The sequence below is a fragment of the Oncorhynchus mykiss genome, chromosome 23, assembly GCF_013265735.2.
Source record: "Oncorhynchus mykiss isolate Arlee chromosome 23, USDA_OmykA_1.1, whole genome shotgun sequence".
Classification (NCBI taxonomy): Eukaryota; Metazoa; Chordata; class Actinopteri; order Salmoniformes; family Salmonidae; genus Oncorhynchus; species Oncorhynchus mykiss.
In genome coordinates this window covers 13,381,397-13,405,412 of record NC_048587.1, presented here as the reverse complement: position 1 = coordinate 13,405,412, position 24,016 = coordinate 13,381,397, and the positions used below count along the sequence as shown (strand labels likewise).

The 24,016-nt window shown below is 42.1% G+C and overlaps 2 protein-coding genes across 2 annotated transcripts; one reads left to right on the top strand and one right to left on the bottom strand.

Moving 5' to 3' along the window:
* Positions 1-298: 298 nt before the first annotated feature.
* LOC110502296 (N-acetylneuraminic acid phosphatase) lies at positions 299-1,866 on the top strand. Its single transcript, XM_021580219.2, has 2 exons — positions 299-529; positions 686-1,866. Exons 1-2 carry the CDS (start codon positions 440-442, stop codon positions 1,325-1,327), a joined length of 732 nt encoding a protein of 243 aa, XP_021435894.1. The 5' UTR covers positions 299-439; the 3' UTR covers positions 1,328-1,866.
* A 7,559-nt stretch (positions 1,867-9,425) lies between these two features.
* On the bottom strand, positions 9,426-23,202 carry ttl (tubulin tyrosine ligase). The gene is made up of 7 exons (XM_021580218.2): positions 22,328-23,202; positions 21,648-21,726; positions 21,288-21,520; positions 20,897-21,032; positions 20,434-20,703; positions 20,092-20,235; positions 9,426-13,779 (listed from the first exon to the last, which is right to left on the bottom strand). The coding sequence occupies exons 1-7, from the start codon at positions 22,494-22,496 to the stop codon at positions 13,575-13,577; spliced, it is 1,236 nt and encodes a 411-aa protein (XP_021435893.1). The 5' UTR covers positions 22,497-23,202; the 3' UTR covers positions 9,426-13,574.
* Positions 23,203-24,016: the final 814 nt, after the last annotated feature.

Here is a 24,016-nt window from a genome sequence, read left to right as displayed (position 1 = left end):
TGAGTTCATTGTTGACAATAAATTACATTTAAATACATTTAAAATCACACAACACAATTTGAAGAGATAAAAGGGGTATGAATACGTCTGCAAGGCACTGTATACTTAGATTTTAATTGATCACTCAAGCAGAGTTTCATAAAAATAAAACAAATGGTTTAACTTAAAAACAATTGCAACTCATGCATCATAAATTATATACATTTATGAAAGTAATTTGTCTGGAATTTATACTGTTTTATGTGATATATTGACGCTCTCTAGTGGCCAAAACGAAAAGAAAAATAGATCTGAAAACCTACACCTCCCATAATGCGTTTCTTTATTGCCAACATTTCCGCATTGAAGACATGCATTTACAGTAGCTAGCTAGTAACTTGTTTCGCCGTATAAAAGCTATACTAACATTACATTTCTTTGTAACCTGTTGATAGCGGCAATGAACAGTGAAGGTATCAAGGCGATATTGCTCGACTTGGATAACACGCTCATTGACACAGCGGGTGCCGGTGGAGTGGCCATTCAAAAAGTGAGTAGCACGGCCGTTTCATGACATTCCATTTTTTCCCACCGAGTAAAGTAGGCTTACAGGTACTTGATTCGATTGTCCTTTGCTTGATCAAAACATTCCCTGGGTTGTTTAGGTACACATATTACGATCAGCATTGATTTCCTTGTTTCCTAGGTCACAGAGCTCTTGAAGACAACATTAGACCATGAACACACCATTGCCATTTGTGACAGATTTAAGCACAAGCTCCATCACGAGACCTTTGACCCAGCTGGTGGTAGGACAATAGATGAGGTGCGGATCAGCCACTGGGAGGAGAGCATCCAGGAGGTTATGGGTGGGAGTCCCAGCTCTAACCCCACCCTTGCCAGTGAGTGCTACTACCAATGGAAGAACACTCGCCTGGAGCTTCTAACCATAACACCTCCAGTACTTACCCTGCTGAAGCAGCTGAGGACCAGCCACAAACTGCTGCTGCTGACCAATGGAGAGACCCAGACACAGAGGGAGAAGGTAGTGGCGTTGGGGTGTCAGGGGCTGTTTGATGCTGTGGTGGTGGGGGGAGAGCATGCAGAAGAGAAGCCAGCCCGCTCCATCTTCACCCATTGCTTTGGCCTGCTCGCGGTGCAGGCTCACGACTGTGTTATGGTGGGAGACTCCCTGGACACAGACATTGTCGGGGGGTTTAATGCAGGGGTTAGAGCCACAGTGTGGATTAATAACGGAGGGGTGTGTCCACCTGAGGGATCTGTCAATCCAGACTACACCATTCCCTCTGTGCTGGATTTACCTGAGGTGCTGGCCAAGTTGAAGTGAAAGTACAGGGAACAATGTCTAAACCAATCACATGAAGATTGTTTCCAAAGGCCTGAGTTAATGAAAACAATTTTTTTTTTGTAAAAGGGATTGTCAAAATCATCTTATTTTCTTTCATATTCAATCTGGATGAAAGACAAAATTACTTTACAGCAACAATTATTTGCTTACCTACCAAAATTCTGTTTCATTGTTCATCGTCTCTACTCTCTAATGCAGCTAATGTATAATTCTGTCATTTTATGTTATCTGTTGGTGGAGGTAGGTATTACATATAGTTTACTGGAAATATGAAGCTGAAGCCTGTGCACAGGTCCGAAACAACTGAGCCACTTGAATGTGTCGTGATTGTCATTCCGAAAAGTAACGTCTACTTAGTCTAAATGTCAAAACTCACTTTCCCTAGTGGTCACATGAATCAACTTTGTCTAATGCTTAAAGTACACCATCAAAGTGTATTTTCTTACAGAATGTCACTCTAAATAGACTGATTTACAGTATTGTATGCTGATAAATACTCTGAGGGAAAATGTACTTGATATGATTGTGATGTGTTGTCTCACCTAGCCCCCTTAAGATGAATGTACTAATTATAAGTCTCTGTGTATAGAGCGTCTGCAAAATGACAAATGTTATTTATATATTACAATTACTGTGCAATATCTTTACAATTTTTGGTAGATTCCAACTATCCTTTGACTTATCTCTTAACTCAGCCATTATTTATGATAGGTTAGAGACCATTTTTATTTTTCACCTTTATTTAACCTGGCCAAGATAAAGCACAGTAGTGCGACAAAAACAACAACACAGAGTTACACATGGGATAAACAAACGTACAGTCAATAACACAATAGAAAAATCTATATACGGTGTGTGCAAATGTAGTAACATTAGGGAGGTAAGGCAATAAATAGCCCATAGTGGCGAAATAATTACAATTTAGCATTAGCACTGGAGTGATAGATGTGCAGATGAAGCTGTGCAAGTAGAGATACTGGGGTGCAAAAAAGCAAACATAAATAACAATATGAGGATGAGGTAGTTGGGTGGGCTATTTACAGATGGGCTGTGTACAGGTGCAATGCTCAGTAAGCTCCTCTGACAGCTGATGCTTAAAGTCAGTGAGGGAGATATAAGTCTCCAGCTTCAGTGATTTTTGCAATTTGTTCCAGTCATTGGCAGCAGAGAACTGGAAGGAAAGGCGGCCAAAAGAGGAGTTGGCTTTGGGGATGACCAGTGAAATATACCTGCTGGAGCGTGTGCTACGAGTGGGTGTTGCTACGGTGACCAGTGAGCTGAGATAAGGCGAGGCTTTACCTTGCAAAGACTTAAAGATGACCTGGAGCCAGTGGGTTTGGCCAGCCAACGAGAGCATACAGGTCGCAGTGGTGGGTAGTACATGGGGCTTTGGTGACAAAACGGATGGCACTGTGATAGACTACATCCAGTTTGCTGAGTAGAGTGTTGGAGGCTATTTTGTAAATGACATTGCCGAAGTCAAGGATCGGTAGGATAGTCAGTTTTACGAGGGTATGTTTAGCAGCATGAGTGAAGGATGCTTTGTTGCGAAATAGGAAGCCAATTCTAGATTTAACTTTGGATTGGAGATGCTGTTTCCAGAATGGTGTCATCTGCGTAGAGGTGGATTAGAGAATCACCAGCAGCAAGAGCAACATCATTGATATATACAGAGAAAAAGAGTCGGCCTGAGGATTGAGGCAGTCAGAGCAGTTGAATAGGTGGTCGTGGAGCAGTCCATCTCCCCAAAGTGGATGCCCCCCTGGATGTTCCTCCCGCCCACCGGCTGGTTGGTCACCTTGTCCCGCGGCCGAACCTGGAAGTTGTCGGAGACCATGTGACGTAGCCGCTGGTAGTAGACCACGCCGATGAAGATGTCCCCATCCAGCTCAAGGCCGCTGAGGCCAGCTGGAGAGGCGCTCTGTGCTACAGTGGTTGTAGCCGGCGTAGCATGTCGCTGAAATGCTCCAGCGCCGAGTTCTCCTCAGAAAAGGTGAAGGGCGTGACATATTGGTACAGGCCGTGGAGGGCGCCTGACTTGCTAGCCGTGGTCTCGATGAGCATGCCAATGGTCATGGGGGAGGGGAAGCCGTGGGAATTGGACAGGATGTCGGTGGTCATGCCGCTCTCTGAAGGGCATGTCCTCGGCAGGCCACAGGCAGCTCAGGATGCCCTTCTGCCAATGGTGGATGGCGAACTTGTCCCCGATGGTAGGTTTACAGGGCCATCGCACCATATTGCAGATGCGGTTGAACCAGCCCGCACCAGCATCGTTGCTGCACACCTTGATGTTGTCTACCACAGTTTTCTTGACTCCTACGCAAGCGAGAGAAAACAGCAAGTTATAAATTGCATTAGCAGCTGCATCTGGCCGACTCATTATCATAGAGCAGAGACAGGCTCAAGTATAGAAGTTGACAAAGCTCTGTCCGGTGTTGAGGTGGCTGTAGAAGGTGTCTCAGTACTGTAGCAAGGCACCGACGTGGGGGTGGGGGGGCAGACCATCAGCATCCAGTTTGTCCATTACCTTGGGACCACCGGGTTTGACCCCAAACACCAGGTTGTCCTCACCCTTCTTCTCAACCAGCTCTGTCTTGTAAACATGGCCACGACCAAAGTTCCTCTCTCATTATGACTTTTTCAGGATCTGGTAGGAAAAGACAGAAACCATGAGCATTCATCTACACATTCCTTCTAAACATGCAAACACAGAATTAAACAGAACACTTATTCATTTGAATATATATAGTGCATTCGGAAAGTATTTAGACCCCTTTTCCACATTTTGTAACGTTACAGCCTTTTTCTAAAATTGATTAATTAGATGTCCTCAATCTACACACAATACCCCATAATGACGAAGAAAAAACAGGTTTGCAAATGTATTAAAAATTAAAAACATACCTTAAAACATGAGTATTCAGATCCTTTGCTATGAGACTTGAAATTGAGCTCAGGTGCATCCTGTTTCCATTGATCATCCTTGAGATGTTAATAAATAAAAGGCCACTAAAATGTGCAGTTGTCACAACACAATGCTACAGATGTCAGAAGTTGAGGGAATGTGCAATTGGAATGCTGACTGCAGGAATGTCCACCTGAGCTGTTGCCACAGAATTTAATGTTAATTTTACCATAAGCCACCTCCAACGTCGTTTTAGAGAATTTGTCAGTACGTCTAACCAGCCTCAAATCGCAGACCACGTGTATGGTGTCATGTGGGCAAGCGGTTTACTGATTTTAACGTTGTGAGCAGAGTGGCCCATGGTGGCGGTGGGGTTATAGTATAGACAGGCATAACCTACGGACAACAAACAAAATTGCATTTTAGTCAATGGCAATTTGAATGCACAGAGATAACATGACGAGATCCTGAGGCCCATTTTTTCTTTTTTACGGCATATGTGACCAACAGATGCATATCTGTGTTACCAGTCATTTGAAATCCTTAGATTAGGGCCTAATGAAATTATTTCAATTGACTGATTTCCTTATATGAACTGTAATTTTTTGAGAACTTTTGTATTATGCTAATTTGGTTTATGCAGGGGTGCGGACATCGACTCTAGAGGTTTTTAATAAAATGTTACATGTAGGGCTGGGCGATATGGCCTGAAAATCATATCGATTTTTTTCAAATTCATGGCCGATTCACGATATATGTTTGAAGCTGTTGTACAATTAAAGTTCAAATACACTGCATTTCAAACAGTCAGCAATAATCTAATGAATTCAGGGTGTGTGTAATTAGGCTAAATTTAAGCCCCACTAATAATACACTGCTCAAAAAAAGAAAGGGAACACTTAAACAACACAATGTAACTCCAAGTCAATCACACTTCTGTGAAATCAAACTGTCCACTTAGGAAGCAACACTGATTGACAATAAATTGCACATGCTGTTGTGCAAATGGAATAGACAACAGGTGGAAATTATAGGCAATTAGCAAGACACCCCCAATAAAGGAGTGGTTCTGCAGGTGATAACCACAGACCACTTCTCAGTTCCTATGTTTCCAGGCTGATGTTTTGGTCACTTTTGAATGCTGGCGGTGCTTTCACTCTAGTGGTAGCATGAGACGGAGTCTACAACCCACACAAGTGGCTCAGGTAGTGCAGCTCATCCAGGATGGCACATCAATGCGAGCTGTGGCAAGGTTTGCTTTGTCTGTCAGCGTAGTGTCCAGAGCATGGAGGCGCTACCAAGAGACAGGCCAGTACATCAGGAGACGTGGAGGAGGCCGTAGGAGGGCAACAACCCAGCAGCAGGACCGCTACCTCCGCCTTTGTGCAAGGAGGAGCAGGAGGAGCACTGCCAGAGCCCTGCAAAATGACCTCCAGCAGGCCACAAATGTGCATGTGTCTGCTCAAACGGTCAGAAACAGATTACATGAGGGTGGTATGAGGGCTCGACGTCCACAGGTGGGGGTTGTGCTTACTGCCCAACACCGTGCAGGACGTTTGGCATTTGCCAGAGAACACCAAGATTGGCAAATTCGCTACAGGCGCCCTATGCTCTTCACAGATGAAAGCAGGTTCACACTGAGCACATGTGACAGACGTGACAGTCTGGAGACGCCGTGGAGAACGTTCTGCTGCCTGCAGCATGACCGGTTTGGCGGTGGGTCAGTCATGGTGTGGGGTGGCATTTGTTTGGATCCTCAGACCCCTTGTGAGACCATATGCTGGTGAGGTTGGCCCTGGGTTCCTCCTAATGCAAGACAATGCTAGACCTCATGTGGCTGGAGTCTGTCAGCAGTTCCTGCAAGAGGAAGGCATTGATGCTATGGACTGGCCCGCCCGTTCCCCAGACCTGAATCCAATTGAGCACATCTGGGACATCATGTCTCGCTCCATCCACCAACAGACTGTTGCACCACAGACTGTCCAGGAGTTGGCGGATGCTTTAATTTTGAGTGTGACTCCAAATCCAGACCTCCATGGGTTGATAAATTTAATTTCCATTGATCATTTTTATGTGATTTTGTTGTCAGCACATTCAACTATGTAAAGAAAAAAGTATTTAATAAGAATTTTTCATTCATTCAGATCTAGGTGTTATTTTAGTGTTCCTTTTAATTTTTTGAGCAGTGTATAATTATTTTATCAAAATAATTGAACCTGCTTCTTTGCAATAATCATGATCTGGCTTTCAAGTCTATATATAAAAAATGACCAGAACTATGCATAATGCAAATTCACTAATAATGACTAACTTCTTGTAGCAGCCATTAGAAAATTAACACAGGTCTCAATCTTTCAAGCACCAGCCCACATGCTTTATATTTCAAGTTTAGCCAACTTGTATGTATTGATTAGCTAACAAGGGAGAACATTTTAATTGTTATGAACACACCTTTCTGTCCGTCTCCAACTGTTTGAACAGCATGCTAGCCTTTCCACTTTGTTCAGATGTTGAAGTTAACTTCTCTATTAGAGAAAATAATGTCTCAATGTGTTTGTATCCATATGACCGATTCTGTTGAACCAAACCTCAAATGTAAATAGTGAGTTGAAACCGCTTGTCAGAGATGAAGTGATCTCTCAAATGTGTTGGTGTGAGTGGCAGGGGGAGGGGCTTGGTGTGTGTGTGTGTAAACAGAGGAAGAGGAGAAGCGCGAGGCTTCACTCTTGCAAAAATATGTCCAAAATAAGCCCAATGCGTTTCTACGGGCTTATTTTGGACCTAAGCTTGTCGCCTGCCTTCCCGCCATTTGGGTCAACGGCTCTAATTGTTAGGGCAGCGACATGAGCATCTCGGCATTATATTCAGATCGCTGATGTAAATGGAAGATGCACAGAAGGAATGAAAGAGACGAGACCAAAAAGACATGATAACAAGCAGACATGAACGCTCATAAAAACAAATTCTTGCGATACAGGCATTTGGAATATTGTGCAAAAACAAATTTGAATTAATCAAATTAATTCGATATATTGCCCTGCTCTAGTCACATGCATGTTCCTGTTCCAAATATCACTGCTTCATTTCACCTTCAGTGCAAAACCTAGGGGCAGGAAGAAGAGCTCTTTCTGGTAGATGTATATATACACACACACACAGTTGAAGTCGGAAGTTTACATACACCTTAGCCAAATACATTTAAACTCAGTTTTTCACAATTTCTGACATTTCATCCTAGTAAAGAATTCCCTGTCTTATGTCAGTTAGGATCACCACTTTATTTTAAGAATGTGAGTAATAGTAGAGAGTGATTTATTTCAGCTTTTATTTATTTCATCACATTCCCAGTGGGTTAGAAGTTTACATACACTCAATTAGTATTTGGTAGCATTGACCTTAAATTGTTTAACTTGTGTCATACTTTTCAGGTTGCCTTCCACAAGCTTCCCACAATTAGTTGGGTGAATTTTGACCCACTCCTCCTGACAGAGCTGGTGTAACTGAGTCAGGTTTCTACGCCTCCTTGTTTACACATGCTTTTTCAGTTCTGCCCACAAAATTTCTATAGGATGAGGTCAGGGCTTTGTGATGGCCACTCCAATACCTTGACTTTGTTGTCCTTAAGCCATTTTCCACAACTTTGGAAGTATGCTTGGGGTCATTGTCCATTTGGAAGACCCATTTGCGACCAAGTTTTAATGTTAACTGATGTCTTGAGATGTTGCTTCAATATATCCACACAATTTTTCTTCCTCATGCCATCTATTTTGTGAAGTGCACCAGTCCTTCCTGCAGCAAAGCACCCCCAGAACATGATGCTGCCACCCCCGTGCTTCACGGTTGGAATGGTGTTCTTCGGCTTGCAAGCATCTCCCTTTTTCCTCCAAACATAAAGATGGTCATTATGGCCAAACAGTTATATTTTTGTTTCATCAGACCAGAGGACATTTCTCCAAAAAGTACTATCTTTGTTCCCTTGTGCAGTTGCAAACCGTAGTCTGGCTTTTTAAATGGCGGTTTAAGAGCAGTGGCTTCTTCGTTGCTGAGCGGCCATACACAAGGTATGTTGAACAGTATAAAAAGCAGTTTGCATGTTCTGGAAAGCTTTTGTAAGAGACGAGGCACAACAGTAAATAACAATATCATCAGCATAAAAATTAAGTTGTGCATTTTGGACATTTTTGTTTAAATAGTGAATAAGAGAGGACCAAGTACAGAGCCTTGGGGCACACCATTCAAGACAGACAATTTAACAGACATAAGCCCATCAAATTGAGTGCACTGAGTTCCATCAGACTGATAGTTAGCAAACCATGCAACTGCATGCTCTGAAAGACCTACACTCGACAATCTCTGCCTTAGTATAGCATGATCAACTGTATCAAAAGCCTTAGAGAGATCAATAAAAAATGAGACAGTGCTGTTTTTTGTCAATGGCTTCAGTGATATAATTTAAAACCTTCATGGCTGCTATAATTGTGCTATGCTTCTTCCTGAAGCCCGATTGGTTCATTGATAAAATAGAGTTAGTAAATAAATTGCGTGAATCAGATTCAGATCAGATAGATTGCATGAATCAGGCCTTCATGGTCAAATTGCTGCAAAGAAACCACTACTAAAAGGACAGCAATAAGAAGACTCGCTTGGGCCAAGAAACACAAGCAATGGACAGTAGACTGGTGGAAATCTGTCCTTTCATCTGATGAGTATAAATTTGACCAAGAAGGAGAGTGATGGAGTGCTGCATCAGATGACCTGGCCTCCACAATCACCCGACCTCAACCCAATTGAGATGGTTTGGGATGAGTTGGACCGCAGAGTGAAGAAAAAACTCATATGTGGGAACTCCTTCAAGACTGTTGGAAAAACATTCCAGGTGAAGCTGGTTGAGAGTGTGCAAACCAAAGGGTAGCTACTTTGAAGAATATAAAGTATATTTGGATTTGTTTAACACCTTTTTGGTTACTACATGATTTCATAGATTTGATGTCTACACTATTATTCTACAATGTAGAAAACAGTAAAAATAAAGAAAAACCTATGAATGAGAAGGTTTTCTAAAACTTTAGACTAGTACTGTATATTATTTTGTTTCATGTTATATCTAGTGTACATCCCTGGGTCTTATATCACCACTTATGTCACCTTTACACCACAATAAAAGTCAGGAGACTCTGATCAACAATACATTTTATTCTACATACATTTTTTTATCCAATCAAGTTTTCATGCAAGAGTTTAAGAAACAAAGGCTGAAGAAAAAGACATCATAGACATTCCTCTGACTACATACAGTACAGTATAACCTTGTTGACTGGAGGAGAGATTAACATTTCAAATGTGTCAATGTTGCTGTTATGTCTTATACGGATTTCTTTCTTCTTGGCTGCCTTGGTTTAGTGAAAATGTTTGATAATGACAGATTTAAGTCACTTCTTCGTCTCCCATGGCGGTACACTCAAAGGAAGTTACACATTGCTCTTTAAAGGCCTTGAAATACCTAAAACGCACATTCATAGCTAGATAAGTAATACTATGGGGGAAAATAATGACATTCCTTTTAGACATAAAAGCAATTTTTCAACTTTGGTAAGAAATAGGAATTCATAAAATACGATGATAATGCAAGTAATTAAAAATGGGAAAAGTTCAGTTCAAATAAACTGAGGAGAACCAGACGTTACAAGAGATTGAACAATTAACAGTCACACAGACCAGATAGCAATAGCCAAATGTATCTTTTTACAATCAAACAAATGAAATATGCAGGAGGTTTATTGCATCTTCCAAACATCAAGAGGCAATTCCCACTGACACCCCTTCCCTTGGCTTGAAAGACATTTCCCTAATTTTGATAATACTGATAATTGTCTTTGGATATTTTCCAATATGTTGAATAAAGTTTTATTTTTTTTATCTAGAAACAAACCTTTATTTTTTGCCCCTATGATATACAATCTAACTGAACATTCAACGGCAACTACTATATAATATAATTCATAGCCATTGTACGTTTTGACCATGTGCATATCAAATAGATTTGATTTTAGCAGTCATTCACTTGTCCGTACATCATTCCCCATAGCAATCTTGTAAACATAAGATACGGATTAAAATATAAATGTGCCAATGTTGTCCCTTAAGCGGTGTTTGACTCAAAACATGTTGAAGCATGACCTCAACTAAAATATTTGAAAATGTGTGATAATGAAGAGAAGAGGTAGTGGTTAAAGGGGCAGTCTGCAGTCGTACCCATTGGTTCTTGAAGAATATAACTTGCACATGCCTCATGAGTTAAGTTCAACTTTCGTATCCCATCAGAACCCAAAATAGACTATGGAGTCAAAAGTATGTGGACACCCCTTCAAATTAGTTGACTTAGTTATTTCAGCCTCACCCTTGCTGACAGGTGTATAAAATCGAGCACACAGCCATGCAATCTCCATACACAAACCTTGGCAGTAGAATGGCCTTACTGAAGAGCTCAGTGAGTTTCAACATGGCACAGTCATAGGATGCCACATTTCCAATAAGTCAGTTCGTAAAGTTTTTGCCCTGTTAGAGCTGCCCCGGTCAACTGTAAGTTCTGTTATTGTGAAGTGGAAATGTTTAAGAGCAACAATGGCTCAGCCTTGAAGTGGTAGGCCACACAAGCACACAGAACTGGACCGCCAAGTGTTGAAGCTTGTAAAAATTGTCTGTCCTTGGTTGCAACACATACTACAGAGTTCCAAACTGTATCTGGAAGCAACGTCAGCACAAGAACTGTTCGTCGGGAGCTTCATGAAATGGGTTTCCATGGCCGAGCAGCAGCACACAAGCCTAAGATCTCCATGCGCAATGCCAAGCGCTGACTGGCGTGGTGTAAAGCTTGCCGCCATTGGACTCTGGAGCGACGAATCACGCTTCACCAACTGGCAGTCCAACAGACAAATCTGGGTTTGGCTGATGCCAGGAGAACGCTACCTGCCCAAATCCATAGTTTGGAGGAATAATCGTCTGAGGAATAATGTTCTGGGGTTGTTTTCCATGGTTCGGGCTAGGCCCCTTAGTTCCAGTGAAGGGAAATCTTAATGCTACAGCATAAAATACATTGTAGACAATTCTGTGCTTCCAACTTTGGGGAAGGCCCTTTCCTGTTTTAGCATGACAATGCCCCTGTGCACAAAGCAAGGTTCATACAGAAATGTTTTGTTGACATCTGTGTGGAAGAACTTGACTGGCCTGCACAGAGCCCTGACATCAACCCCATCGAACACCTTTAGGATGAATTGGTACGCCAACTGCGAGCCGGGCCTAATCGGCCAACAGCAGTGTCCAACCTCACTAATACTCTTGTGGCTGAATGGAAGCAAGTCCCAGCAGCAATGTTCAAACATCTAGTGGAAAGCCTTCCCAGAAGAGTGGAGGCTGTTATAGCAGCAAAGGGGGGGGACCAAGTCCATGTTAATGCCAATGATTTTTTTACGAGATGTTCAACGAGAAGGTGTCCACATACTTTTTCATGTAGTGTATAAGCTTGGTTTACTCCAATGTTTGTAAACAAAGTACATGTAAACAAACAATAGCCTAAAAACATGGTTAAAACTCTAATTTTGATATCATGGGATGGTCAGTCCTTGCATCCATAGCTCGGTCTATGAATTTGAGTGGTTACATTTTTTCCAGCCGCATCCCCCTAGCCTTTTACCGAAACAGATGCACTTTGTTATCATTTCAACTACGGATTGCCCCTTTTAAAAGGGACTAACTAATACTTAAAATACATTTTAACAGAGGACAAAGTAACTTAATCTAAGAGTTAACTGTGGGCAATAATGCTAAAGCCTCTGTAAACTGAACGTGGTCAGGTTGTCTACACTGAATAGTACAGTTTAACAGACAGACAAGGGCAGGAAAAACTACTTGTTAGCATGCATGCATTACAACTCCACGTAATATTATGGAAGCTATGCAACACCATAACCAACAGCGCTAGTAGTCTAAAAATCCTTTTATCCTTCCTTGCGTTGACAAAGTAGTTTGTGGGGTTGAAGCTACTATGTTTACTAGAGGTTTTCAAGGAAAAACTAACAAGAAACTCACTTTCTATGAAATAGACCATTTTTAAAAAGGCAGCTCTTGGCTACTTGCATTATGACACACAACAGACACAGTAACATGCTTCCACACCGGCATGCAATCTCTATTAAAATCACAAACAAAAACAGATCTACAGCTGTAGTGCATAACCGTGTAAAGGTTTGACTGTTAGAACCTTTAGAAGGTTCAAATGGGTTGAAATGTTCGGAAGTTGCAAAGCTAGTCTCAAATTAAACAGGGGAGGTTTATCTCTAGTCCTTCCACAAATGCTCTTTGTTGACAGAGGAAAAAGGAGTAGTCTGTCTAGGAATCTTTTGTACACTGAATGAACAACACTGACTAAATGAACTTGAATAAAAGTCTGTCAAAATGGAAGAGCTAACACTACACAGCGAGCATGGAATAACAGCTATCAAATAGCTATAATACAATTACAGTAGCAATAAAAATGTAGCCTATTTTCTGCTTTAATCCTCTTAAAATACAGTACAACAAAAAAAAACTCTGGGGCTTTTTCAATAATCATGATATGAAGAACGATTTATAGGCAATGTCAGGTATTCATATCAAGATGCAGGAAAGTTTTTTCCCCTCCCCTGATAATGCTAACTTTTGTGGATAAAATCCAAAGATCTCCAAACCCAGAAAAAAAAAAAAGACTAGACCACACAGACATACACACTTGCCTGACCGACAATACACAGGCTCACATAACACACGCAGTAGCAGAGGCGCTATGCTAAAATCGACAGGTTGCATCTTTAAGGGGGTATGGGTGGAGATGTAAGGCACTAAAGTCTGTATAATAAGTGAAGCGTCCCCTCCATCTTCAGAGGCCGTCCATACACAGTCTAGGGTCGCCTCAGTGGCAGCACTGGTTCACAAGGGAAGCTTCTTGTTCTGGGACCCCCAAATCTGTCAGTCTGTCGCCAATTAATCTTAATCCTCATCACCATCCGAACATTCACCAAGTCTACACACATTCATTTTCTGAATGCCTGTCCAGGCTTTCCTCTGAAATGTGCTTCCACTGTGGGGGTATGGGGAGGAGAATGTGGTAGCACATACGAGAAAGTCACACAATCTTCAGTCAATCACAAGGGTATTCCCATTCGAGACAACTTGCCATGCAAGAACCAATGAGATGGCAAAGCTTCCTGGCCTGTGGGACATCTCGGGAAAAGCATAGGAGTGAGGAGCAGAGGGCAGAGGTTGGAACTTCTGAAGCAGAGGAGGGACTTACAACCGGGTGAATGGGCCCACGTGGAGGGGTCCTCTCAGTTTCGGAGAGGAACAGGATGAGTTGAGAGTGGAAAAGGAGGGGGAGGAGGAGTGGGGAGCGGGGGAGGAGGAAGATGATCGTGGTTCGGTATCATTGTTCAGTGGGAAGACACTGGAGATGGCTATGTCCACGATACCTTGGCATAGCTCCGGGTAGAGTTTCCTAGAGGATGGAGAGAGTGCAATTAATAAGATACCCCTTAAAATCAGACTTAGTGAGATTATACCTGAACAAATGAATGATTCAAAGGACAATTTTACAAGCACATTTAGGTTCACTTGGACGTCAGTGATCAAAAGACACAACATGAATTAAACCTAACATGGGAGGTTAACATAGCCGTCTAAGCTTTGAACAATGGAACAAACATTTTCAAAATAATTACTCTACCCAAACCTCTCGGTTGGACAGAATGCTTAACGTTAGTGAGGGAGATAAGTCTCCAGCTTCAGTGATTTTTGCAATTTGTTCCAGTCATTGGCAGCAGAGAACTGGAAGGAAAGGCAGGCAAATGAGGAGTTAGCTATGGGGATGACCAGTGAAATATACTTGCTGGAGCGCGTGTTATGGGTGGGTGCTGCTATGGTGACCAGTGAGCTGAGATAAGGCGGGGCTTTACCTAGCAAAGACTTATAGATGACCTGGAGCCAGTGGATTTGGCGACGAATATGAAGCGAGGGCCAGCCAATGAGAGCATACAGGTCGCAGTGGTGGGTAGTATATGGGGCCTTGGTGACAAAACGGATGGCACTATGATAGACTGCATCCAATTTGCTGAGTAGAGTGTTGGAGGCTATTTTGTAAAATGACATCGCCGAAGTCAAGGATCAGTAGTCAGCTTTACGAGGGTGTTTGGTAGCATGAGTGAAGGCGGCTTTGTTGCGAAATAGGAAGCAAATTCTAGATTTAATTTTGGATTGGAGCTGCTTAATATGAGTCTGGAAGGAGGGTTTACAGTCTAACCAGACACCTAGTTATTTGTAGTTGTCCACATATTCTAAGTAAGAACCGTCCAGAGTAGTGATGCTAGATGGGCGGGTGCGGGCAGAGATCGGTTGAAGAGCATGCATTTAGTTTTACTTGCATTTAAGAGCAGCTGTAGGCCACAGAAGGAGTGTTGTATGGCGTTGAAGCTCATCTGGAGGTAAGTTAACAGTGTCCAAAGAAGAGCCAGATGTATACAGAATGGTGTCGTCTACGTAGAGGGGGATTAGAGAATCACCAGCAGCAAGAGCAACATCATTGATATATACAGAGAAAAAAAGTCGGCCCGAGAATTGAACCCTGTGGCACCCCCATAGAGACTACCAGAGGCCCGAACAACAGGCCCTCCGATTTGACACACTGAATTCTGAGAAGTAGTTGGTGAACCAGGCTGTTGAGTCTGCCGATAAGAATGCGGTGATTGACGGAGTCGAAAGCCTTGGCTAGGTCGATGAAGACGGCTGCACAGTATTGTCTTTTATCGATGGCGGTTATGATATCGTTTAGGACCTTGAGTGTGGCTGAGGTGCACCCATGGCCAGCTCGAATACCAGATTGCATAGCGGAGAAGGTACGGTGGGATTCAAAATGGTCGGTGATCTGTTTGTTAACTTGGCTTTCGAAGACTTTAGAAAGGCGGGGTAGGATAGATAGTCTGTAACAGTTTCGGTCTAGAGTGTCTCCCCCCTTTGAATAGGGGGATGACCGCAGCAGCTTTCCAATCATTAGGGATCTCAGACAATACAAAAGAGGTTTAACAGGTTAGTAATAGGGGTTGCAACAATTGTGGCGGATAATTTACGAAAGAGAGGGTCCAGATTGTTTAGCCCAGCTGATTTGAAGGGGTCCAGATTTTGCAGCTCTTTCAGAACATCAGCTATCTGGATTTGGTTGAAGGAGAAATAGGGGTGGCTTGGGAAAGTTGCTGTGGGGGGTACAGAGCTGTTGACCGGGGTAGGGGTAGCCAGGTGGAAAGCATAGCCAGCCGTAGAAAAATGCTTCTTGAAATTCTCGATTATCGTGGATTTGTTGGTGGTGACAGTGTTTCCTAGCCTCAGTGCAATGAGCAGGAGGAGGTGCTCTTATTCTCTATGTACTTTACAGTGTACCAGAACTTTTGAGTTTGTGCTACAGGATGCAAATTTATGTTAGGAAAGCAAAGGCTAGCTTTTTCAAACTGCCTGTGTATATTGGTTCCTAACTTCCCTGAAAAGTTGCATATCACGGGGGCTATTCGATGCTAATGCAGTACGCCACATGATGTTTTTGTGCTTGTCAAGGGCAGTCAAGTCTGGAGTGAACCAAGGGCTATATCTGTTCTTAGTTCTACATTTTTTGAATGGGGCATGCTTATTTAACTTGTTATGGCTGCAATCCCCCTATCGGGATAAGTGTAATCAACAACCGCTGAATAGCATAGCGCTACATACAATCAATATTACTATAAATATTTATATTCATGAAAATCACAAGTCCAATATAGGAAAACACAGCTTAGCCTTTTGTTAATCCACCTGTCGTGTCAGATTTTGAAATTATGCTTTACAGCGAAAGCAATCCAAGCGTTTGTGTAAGTTTATCGATCGCACGATAAAACATTAAGTACACTTAGCATCAGGTAGCTCGGTCACGAAAATCAGAAAAGCAATCAAATTAATCGTTTACCTTTGATGATCTTCGGATGTTTTCACTCACGAGACTCCCAGTTACATAACAAATGTTCCGTTTGTTCCATAAAGATGATTTTTATATCCAAAATACCTCTGTTAGTATGTTTGTCGCGTTATGTTCAGAAATCCACAGGAAAGAGCGGTCACGACAACGCAGATGAAAATTCCAAATAGTTTCCATAATGTCCACAGAAACATGTCAAATGTTTTTTTATAATCAATCCTCAGGTTGTTTTTAAAATATATAAATCGATAATATATCAACCGCAAATGTCTTTCACAGTAGGAGAGGGGAAAACAATGGCTGTCCAAATTCTGTTGCGCAAGCAAAACTCATGTGACCACTTGACGCGATGTTATCATTCTGGCTCATTTTTCAAAATAAAAGCCTGAAACTGTCTGAAGACTGTTGACACCTTGAGGGAGCGATAGGAAAAGGAATCTGGTTCATATCCCTTTAAATCCAGCAAAGGGAGGCTATGGAACATGGAGTTTTCAAAATAGAAGCCACTTCCTGTTTTGATTTTCCTCAGGGTTTCGCCTGCAATATCAGTTCTGTTATACTCACAGACAATATTTTGACAGTTTTGGAAACTTGAGTTTTCTATCCAATACTTAATTAATAATATGCATAATATACATATATTAGCAACTGAGACTGAGGAGCTGGCCGTTTGCAATGGGCACCTTTTCATCCAAGCTACTCAATACTGCCCCAGCAGCCATATGAAGTTAAGATGGTGAGGAAAGCACTTTTAAAGAATAACCAGGCATCCTCTACTGACAGAATGAGGTCAATATCCTTCCAGGATACCCGGGCCAGGTCGATTAGAAAGGCCTGCTCACTGAAGTGTTTTAGGGAGCGTGATGAGGGGTGGTCGTTTGACCGCGGACCCATTACGGATGCAGGCAATGGGGCTGTGGTCGCTGAGATCCTGGTTGAAGACAGCAGAGGTGTATTTACAGGGCAGGTTGGTCAGGATGATATCTATGAGGGTGCCCATGTTTATATGGATTTAGGGTTGTACCTGGTAGGTTCCATGATAATTTGTGTGAGATTGAAGGCATCTAGCTTAGATTGTAGGACGGCCGGGGTGTTAAGCATATCCCAGTTTAGGTCATCTAACTAACAGTACAAACTCTGAAGATAAATGGGGGGGCAATTAATTCACATATAGTGTCCAGGGCACAGCTGGGGCCTGAGGGGGTCTATAACAAGCGGCAACAGTGAGACTTATTTCTGGAAAGGTGGATTTTTAAAAGTAGAAGCACAAACTGTTTGGGCAGAGACCTGGCTATCTTTGCAGTAGATTGCAACTCCACCCCCTTTGGCAGTTCTATCTTGGCAGAAAATGTTGTAGTTGAAAATTACAGGCCTCATCTTTTTAAGTGGGAGAACTTGCACAATTGGTGGCTGACTAAATACTTTTTTGCCCCACTGTATATTACATCAATAAAATCAATTTAGCCTCAAATAATGAAACATGTTCAATTTGGTTTCAATAATGCAAAAACAAAGTGTTGGAGAAGAAAGTAAAAGTGCAATATGTGCCATCTAAGAAAGCTAACGTTTAAGTTCCTTGCTCAGAACATGAGAACATATGAAAGCTGGTGGTTCCTTTTAACATGAGTCTTCAATATTCCCGGGTAAGAAGTTTTAGGTTGTAGTTATTATAGGAATTATAGGACTATTTCCCTCTATACCATTTGTATTTCATTAACCTTTGACTATTGGATGTTCTTATAGGCACTTTAGTATTGCCAGTGTAACAGTATAGCTTCCGTCCCTCTCCTTGCTCCTCCCTGGGCTCGAACCAGGAACACAACGACAACATCCACCCTCGAAGCAGCGTTACCCATACAGAGCAAGGGGAACAACCACTCCAAGGCTCAGAGCGAGTGACGTTTGAAACGCTATTAGCGCACACCCCGCTAACTAGCTAGCCATTTCACATCGGTTACACTAGCCTCATCTCGGGAGTTGATAGGCTTGAAGTCATAAACAGCGCAATGCTTGACGCACAACAAAGAGCTGCTGGCAAAACGCACGAAAGTGCTGTTTGAATGAATGCTTACGAGCCTGCTGCTGCCTACCACCGCTCAGTCAGATACATGTATGCTCAGTCAGATTATATGCAACGCAGGACACGCTAGATAAACTAGTAATATCATCAACCATGTGTAGTTAACTAGTGATTATGATTGATTGTTTTTTTATAAGACAAGTTTAATGCTAGCTAGCAACTTACCTTGGCTTACTGCATTCGCGTAACAGGCAGTCTCCTTGTGGAGTGCAACGAGAGGCAGGTGGTTATAGCGTTGGACTAGTTAACTAAGGTTGCAAGATTGAATCGCCCGAGCTGACAAGGTGAAAATATGTCGCTCTGCCCCTGAGCGAGGCAGTTAACCCACCGTTCCTAGGCCCTAATTGAAAATAAGAATGTGTTCTTAACTGACTTGCCTAGTTAAATAAAGATGTAAATAATAATAATAATAATAATAAATATATATAAAAATCTGCCAAATCGGTGTCCTAAAATACAGATTTCCCATTGTTATGAAAACTTGAAATCGGCCCCAATTAATCGGCCATATCGATTAAACGGTCGACCTCTACTACGGTGACATCATAACAGAATAGCCTGTTGAGACCACATCAGGCGATCACGTCGGCAGTCCAGTCGTAATGGATCAGCGTGGCTCCATGTCGACAATAAAGGGTCCAGGCCAATTAGCAAAGGAGGTATTGTAGCCCTAGAATTAGCTGGTATATGGTCCTAGCTCGAGGCTAGCTGGTGCTTGCTTCGGGACAGAGGCGTTAGCTAACAGTAGCCCCTCGTTTGCAGCTAGCTAGCTGCGATGATCCGGCGTAATGATCCAGAGAGGCAGGAATCTGGTAATATGGTAGAGAGAAGCAGTCCAATTTATGCTCCGAGTTGATATCGCGCTGTGCAGACTGGCAGGTGTTGTCTGAGCTAAGGCTGGCTGATGACCGGCAAAAAGGTGAAGACCGCTAGCCCGTGGCTAACAAAGACTAGTAGCTAGTTAGCTGGCTAGCTCCGGATGGAAGTTCCAGTTATAAGGAATAAAAATAGCAGATCCGTACCAAATTGGGTGAGGGGGGTTGCAGGAAAGTATATTTAGTTCGTAGATAGAAAGTGAGATTAAGAGATATACGAAAATACTATTTACACGGGATAAGAGATTAAGAGATATACGAAAATACTATTTACACGGGATAAGAGATTAAGAGATATACTGTGTTCCACTGTGTTCTTGGGGACCTTCAATGCTGCACATTTTTTGGTACCCTTTCCCAGATTTGTGCCTCGGCACAATTCTGTCTTGGAGCTCTACGGACGATTCCTTTGACCTCATGGCTTGGTTTTTGCTCTGACATGCACTTGTCAACTGTATATAGACAGGTGTGTGCCTTTCCAAATCATGTCCAAACAATTGAATTTACCACAGGTGGACTCCAATCAAGTTGTAGAAACATCTCAAGGATGATCCATGGAAACAGGATGCACCTGAGCTCAATTTCGAGTCTCATAGCAAAGGGTCTGAACCTTATGTAAACAAGGTATTTCTGTTGTTTATTTTTAATAAATGTGCAAACATTTCGAACAACCTGTTTTCACTTTGCCGTTAGGGCGTATTGTGTGTAGATCGATGAGTTAAAAAAATTATTTTAATCAATTTTAGAATAAGGCTGTAATGTAACAAAATGTGGAAAAAGGGAAGGGTCTGAAAACTTCCTGAATGCACTGCATATGTGTATATGACCACTAGGAGGAAAAGGATATAAAATAATACTGACTGTGCGCAGGCCGGAGCTCCATTGATCTCGATCAGCCACACCTTGAAGCTTTCGTCCACCATGAAGTCAAAGCCAAAGAGCTGGAAACTCTGATAGGACAGGTGCTTAGTGTTGATGGCTGGCTCAATGCATGTCAAACAGCTCCTAGGAGACCAGACAGAACAACCACTGTCAGGAGTCTGAGTAGTGGTGTAGCAAATACCTGTACATAGCTATTTGTAGAACTATGCATGTTAGGGAAAGGTCATGTTTGCAATGTCATCTGACAAAAAAGGGTATTTTTCCATCTTCAATTAAGTAAAACACAAACATCACAGCACAGGATGAAAAGTAGCTAGCTACCTTATGATCTGCTTGATCTGAGGTAAAATGCTGGTCTCCAGTGCTATGTTGTGGGTGCTCAGCAGGTACTGCCGGAACTCGTCGAAGAACATCTCATTGCCCTCCTCGTAGCGGCCGTAGTTCTGGGAGTGCTCTTTCTGGATGCAGTGGTTAGTCAGGTGGCTGGTCACGTCCTGGAAGTTGGAGCTGTCGTAGGGCTCCGAGGCCGTCCGCAGCACACCCTCCCGGTACAGGTAGATGTTGTACTGATGGTCCACGAGCACCCAGCTCCTAAGAACCATACAAACCCGCAGAGTTAAAGACTACTGGGCAAAACCCCAGCAATAACATTGCTTCTGTTACTGTTCCTCAGACAGCCCGAATTGTGTATTTATAAGGCTATATGGTATTTTGTTGGTAATAAATATGTAATAAACACACAGATGTGCTATCACTCACAAAAATATTAGTATCAGCTGCTTACCTGATGTCAAATTTACGGTTGCCAGGTTGCAGCAGTAGTGGTCTTTCTAGGTACTTCTGAATGACATGAACCTGCCCTTGATTATCAATGAACTCCAGCAATTGATTTGCATCGTAGGATATCAAAATTCCAGCACCTGGAACAAGAAAACCAACCCAAGCCTAATCTTTGTATACAATCCTTGGAATACATATTTTGCCAATAAAGAGTTTGTAACTCACTGGGCAGTCCAAGGAAACTTCCAAAAACATGAGGCAAGCATTAACTTAAAAAAATAGATTCTTTAGGCAACAATATCATATTTTCCCCATAGTGCCCAACGACTACAGTATCTATCAGTACTAGCTATCAATAGAAACCCGAGCCTTCACACGTGATGACTGGGATGTACCTTTTGCTCCAGCAGATGACTTGGCGATCCACACTGTTCCCTCTCCGCTTTCCTTTCTTGAGTGATAAGAGGCCAGGAAAACTTCTCTTTCATCTGTCTTGGGGTTACTTTTCAGGTGGCTGATGCCATTCTTTACAGGAGCAACGGGGGTATTTAGGTTAGTAGGATAGATGATGTAGGATTCAGGTAACCAGTTGCTGGGGTCTGGAAGCTCTGGGCTAGTCTTGATTAGCCTGCATAATGTAAAGAAAGAGGATATTGATGATATTTACAGCATCAGTGTGAATTTGAGTGTAAGTTACAGTATCAGAGTGAAAATGATTACACAAACCTTTTCAATACCAAAGTTCAAATACCTACTTGACTAAAGATGCTTTGCGGCACAACTTGTCTGCTCCTCTGTAATAATTCACCTGTTGCATCAGTCCTGGCTCATGACCTATGGAGGATAAACAAACACATGAAGAAAAAAGTGATGAAAATAGGGCGGTGTAAACACAGGAAAGCATTTTGCACGTGTCTGGTTCTTTTCCCTCTCTGTAGTCAAACTTCAATGTGTCCTACTTTGTGTCATTCTCTTACTTATCCGCAGAGGATGTGATTCAGTGACATCACCAGGATAAGGTTTACATTTCGTAACATATTAGCCAATATAGTCTAGACTATGGGCTCCAGGATAGTCAAGCCCAAAATATGAATCGTAAAGTGAAACAGGGGTGGGCCACAAAAAAATTATTAAGGAACATTATTAGTGGTATAAGGGAATCACTTTCTTGTTTCTTTGCATAATGCAGAATATGCAGCAGTCCTGGTTAGACTCACAAGGAGGCTGGGAACGATGCAGTGAGTGCCATAATAGTACTGGTGGTGTGTGTGTATCTACTATGGGCCTACATTATAGATCTCTACATTAGCTGTTTCATGCGACACAATTAATGGGTTCAATTTGAGGGTGAGAACAAGAATACTGACACTCCAACAAAATGTATTCAAAGCCATGCAATACCATTTACTGAGTATGCCAAAAGTGCTACTCTTACCAAGCCGTCCAAATGGCAGTCTGTTCCGTTCGCCCAACATCAAATTGAATCTGGGATTATCCCTTTTCAGTTTCTTCCATTGTCCAGTTGCGACGAGAATTTTGGAGACTTCAGCATAAATGGTGCTGTTCTCGTCTCTTGCGACAAATGTATACATCGGTGCATTCATATTACAACAATAGTATATGTGCAAAAGCACACAACAAAACGAATTATTAGCTAGCTAGCCCAGGTGTAGCTATTGAATTTAGCAGACTGGCTGGCAAACGCTATCTCGCGGACGGATGTGTCTGTGGCATGATGAGACAGTCATATCCAGGTTCTGAAAAAAGTGATTCGCATGTTCTTGTTGCTAGTGAATGTCTTTCAAGATCACAAAAGTCAAAACTACTTCATGTTGCATGACTCTCGCCTGACGTTACGTTTCAGTCATGGGTGCCCAGATTTAGGGTGTGCCTGACTAACGACGTTAACGTTACTTGGTCCCACGTCTGGCTGAGATCCTCTGGCTTCACCTATCTGGCTTGCTTTGCTAATGTTACGTAGCTGAATATATTTCTTAAGTGTTGTTTAAATCGTTATCTATGTAAACTGGTACTTTACTAAGATTTTAGCCGTTTTAACTTGGAGACAAAACAACGACCAATGAAAAGAGATTCACATTTCCAGTAAAGGTTATTTTAAGGAGCTTTCAAGACAACTGGGAAGTCGAAAAATAAGAGCTCAAATCATGACGTCGATGATGTTCAGGCCGGAAAGACTGCGCTCTTGAAAGATGCCAGAGTTTCCGACTTTGAATTTCGACTTCGATGACGGTTCAAACGATTGTTCCCAGGCGGAGCTCGTTTCCCCCCCAAAGTTCCCAGTTGTCTTGAACGCGCTGGAGTAAATCGGAGATTTCCGAGTTCACAGTTGTGGTTATTGTAGTCTTTATATTCTGGTACCTCACTTAAGTTAATTAAATGAAATACCTTCTGCAGATTCAACATCAACAGTTATATTTACATTTCAACGGTATATTTCCTCATAACAACATACATTTATAACGGAAATGTTTATGTACTGCATATCCCGGTGAGGACCCCCAGAGGTAAATCGCTAGATATGTTTTTTTTAATTATTACTCATTTGTGTGTATATTTGTTATTTTATTTTTTATTTTTAGTAGCTAGATAGTTTAGCCAGGCCAGGGTTTTAGCTAAAGCACATTTATTGTAGTGATTTTCACAGAAAATGTACTACTACTTTTTTTCCCCCTTTTTTAGCGATGAGTGCTTTTCTAGGTCATTCGATTATTTAAAAGGGTGTCATATTTATACATCCGATTAAATATCAGCCTCATTTTTGAACGTGGCACGTGTATAACTACAACCAGTTAGCAAGTCGCATATTTCAGAACTTCCTAGTTCCGACTAGCACATTAGCATTCGTCACTAGTTACCACGGCCACAAATTCGACCAATCAGACGAGGGAGTGTGATGTTTGATAACGCGTGATCCATATAATAAAACCAAATATTCTACATGCAAAGTGATAATCGGATGTCTTATTCAAACCCAGTTTGCAAGTTTATCATTGCCCTTACTCATAGTGACTTGTCTTAACCCAAAATATTGTAGTGCAATATTACGTGTCTCTTTCCTTGTAGAATGTTAACAGCTGCATAGAATGCGCAAACTTAATAGCTA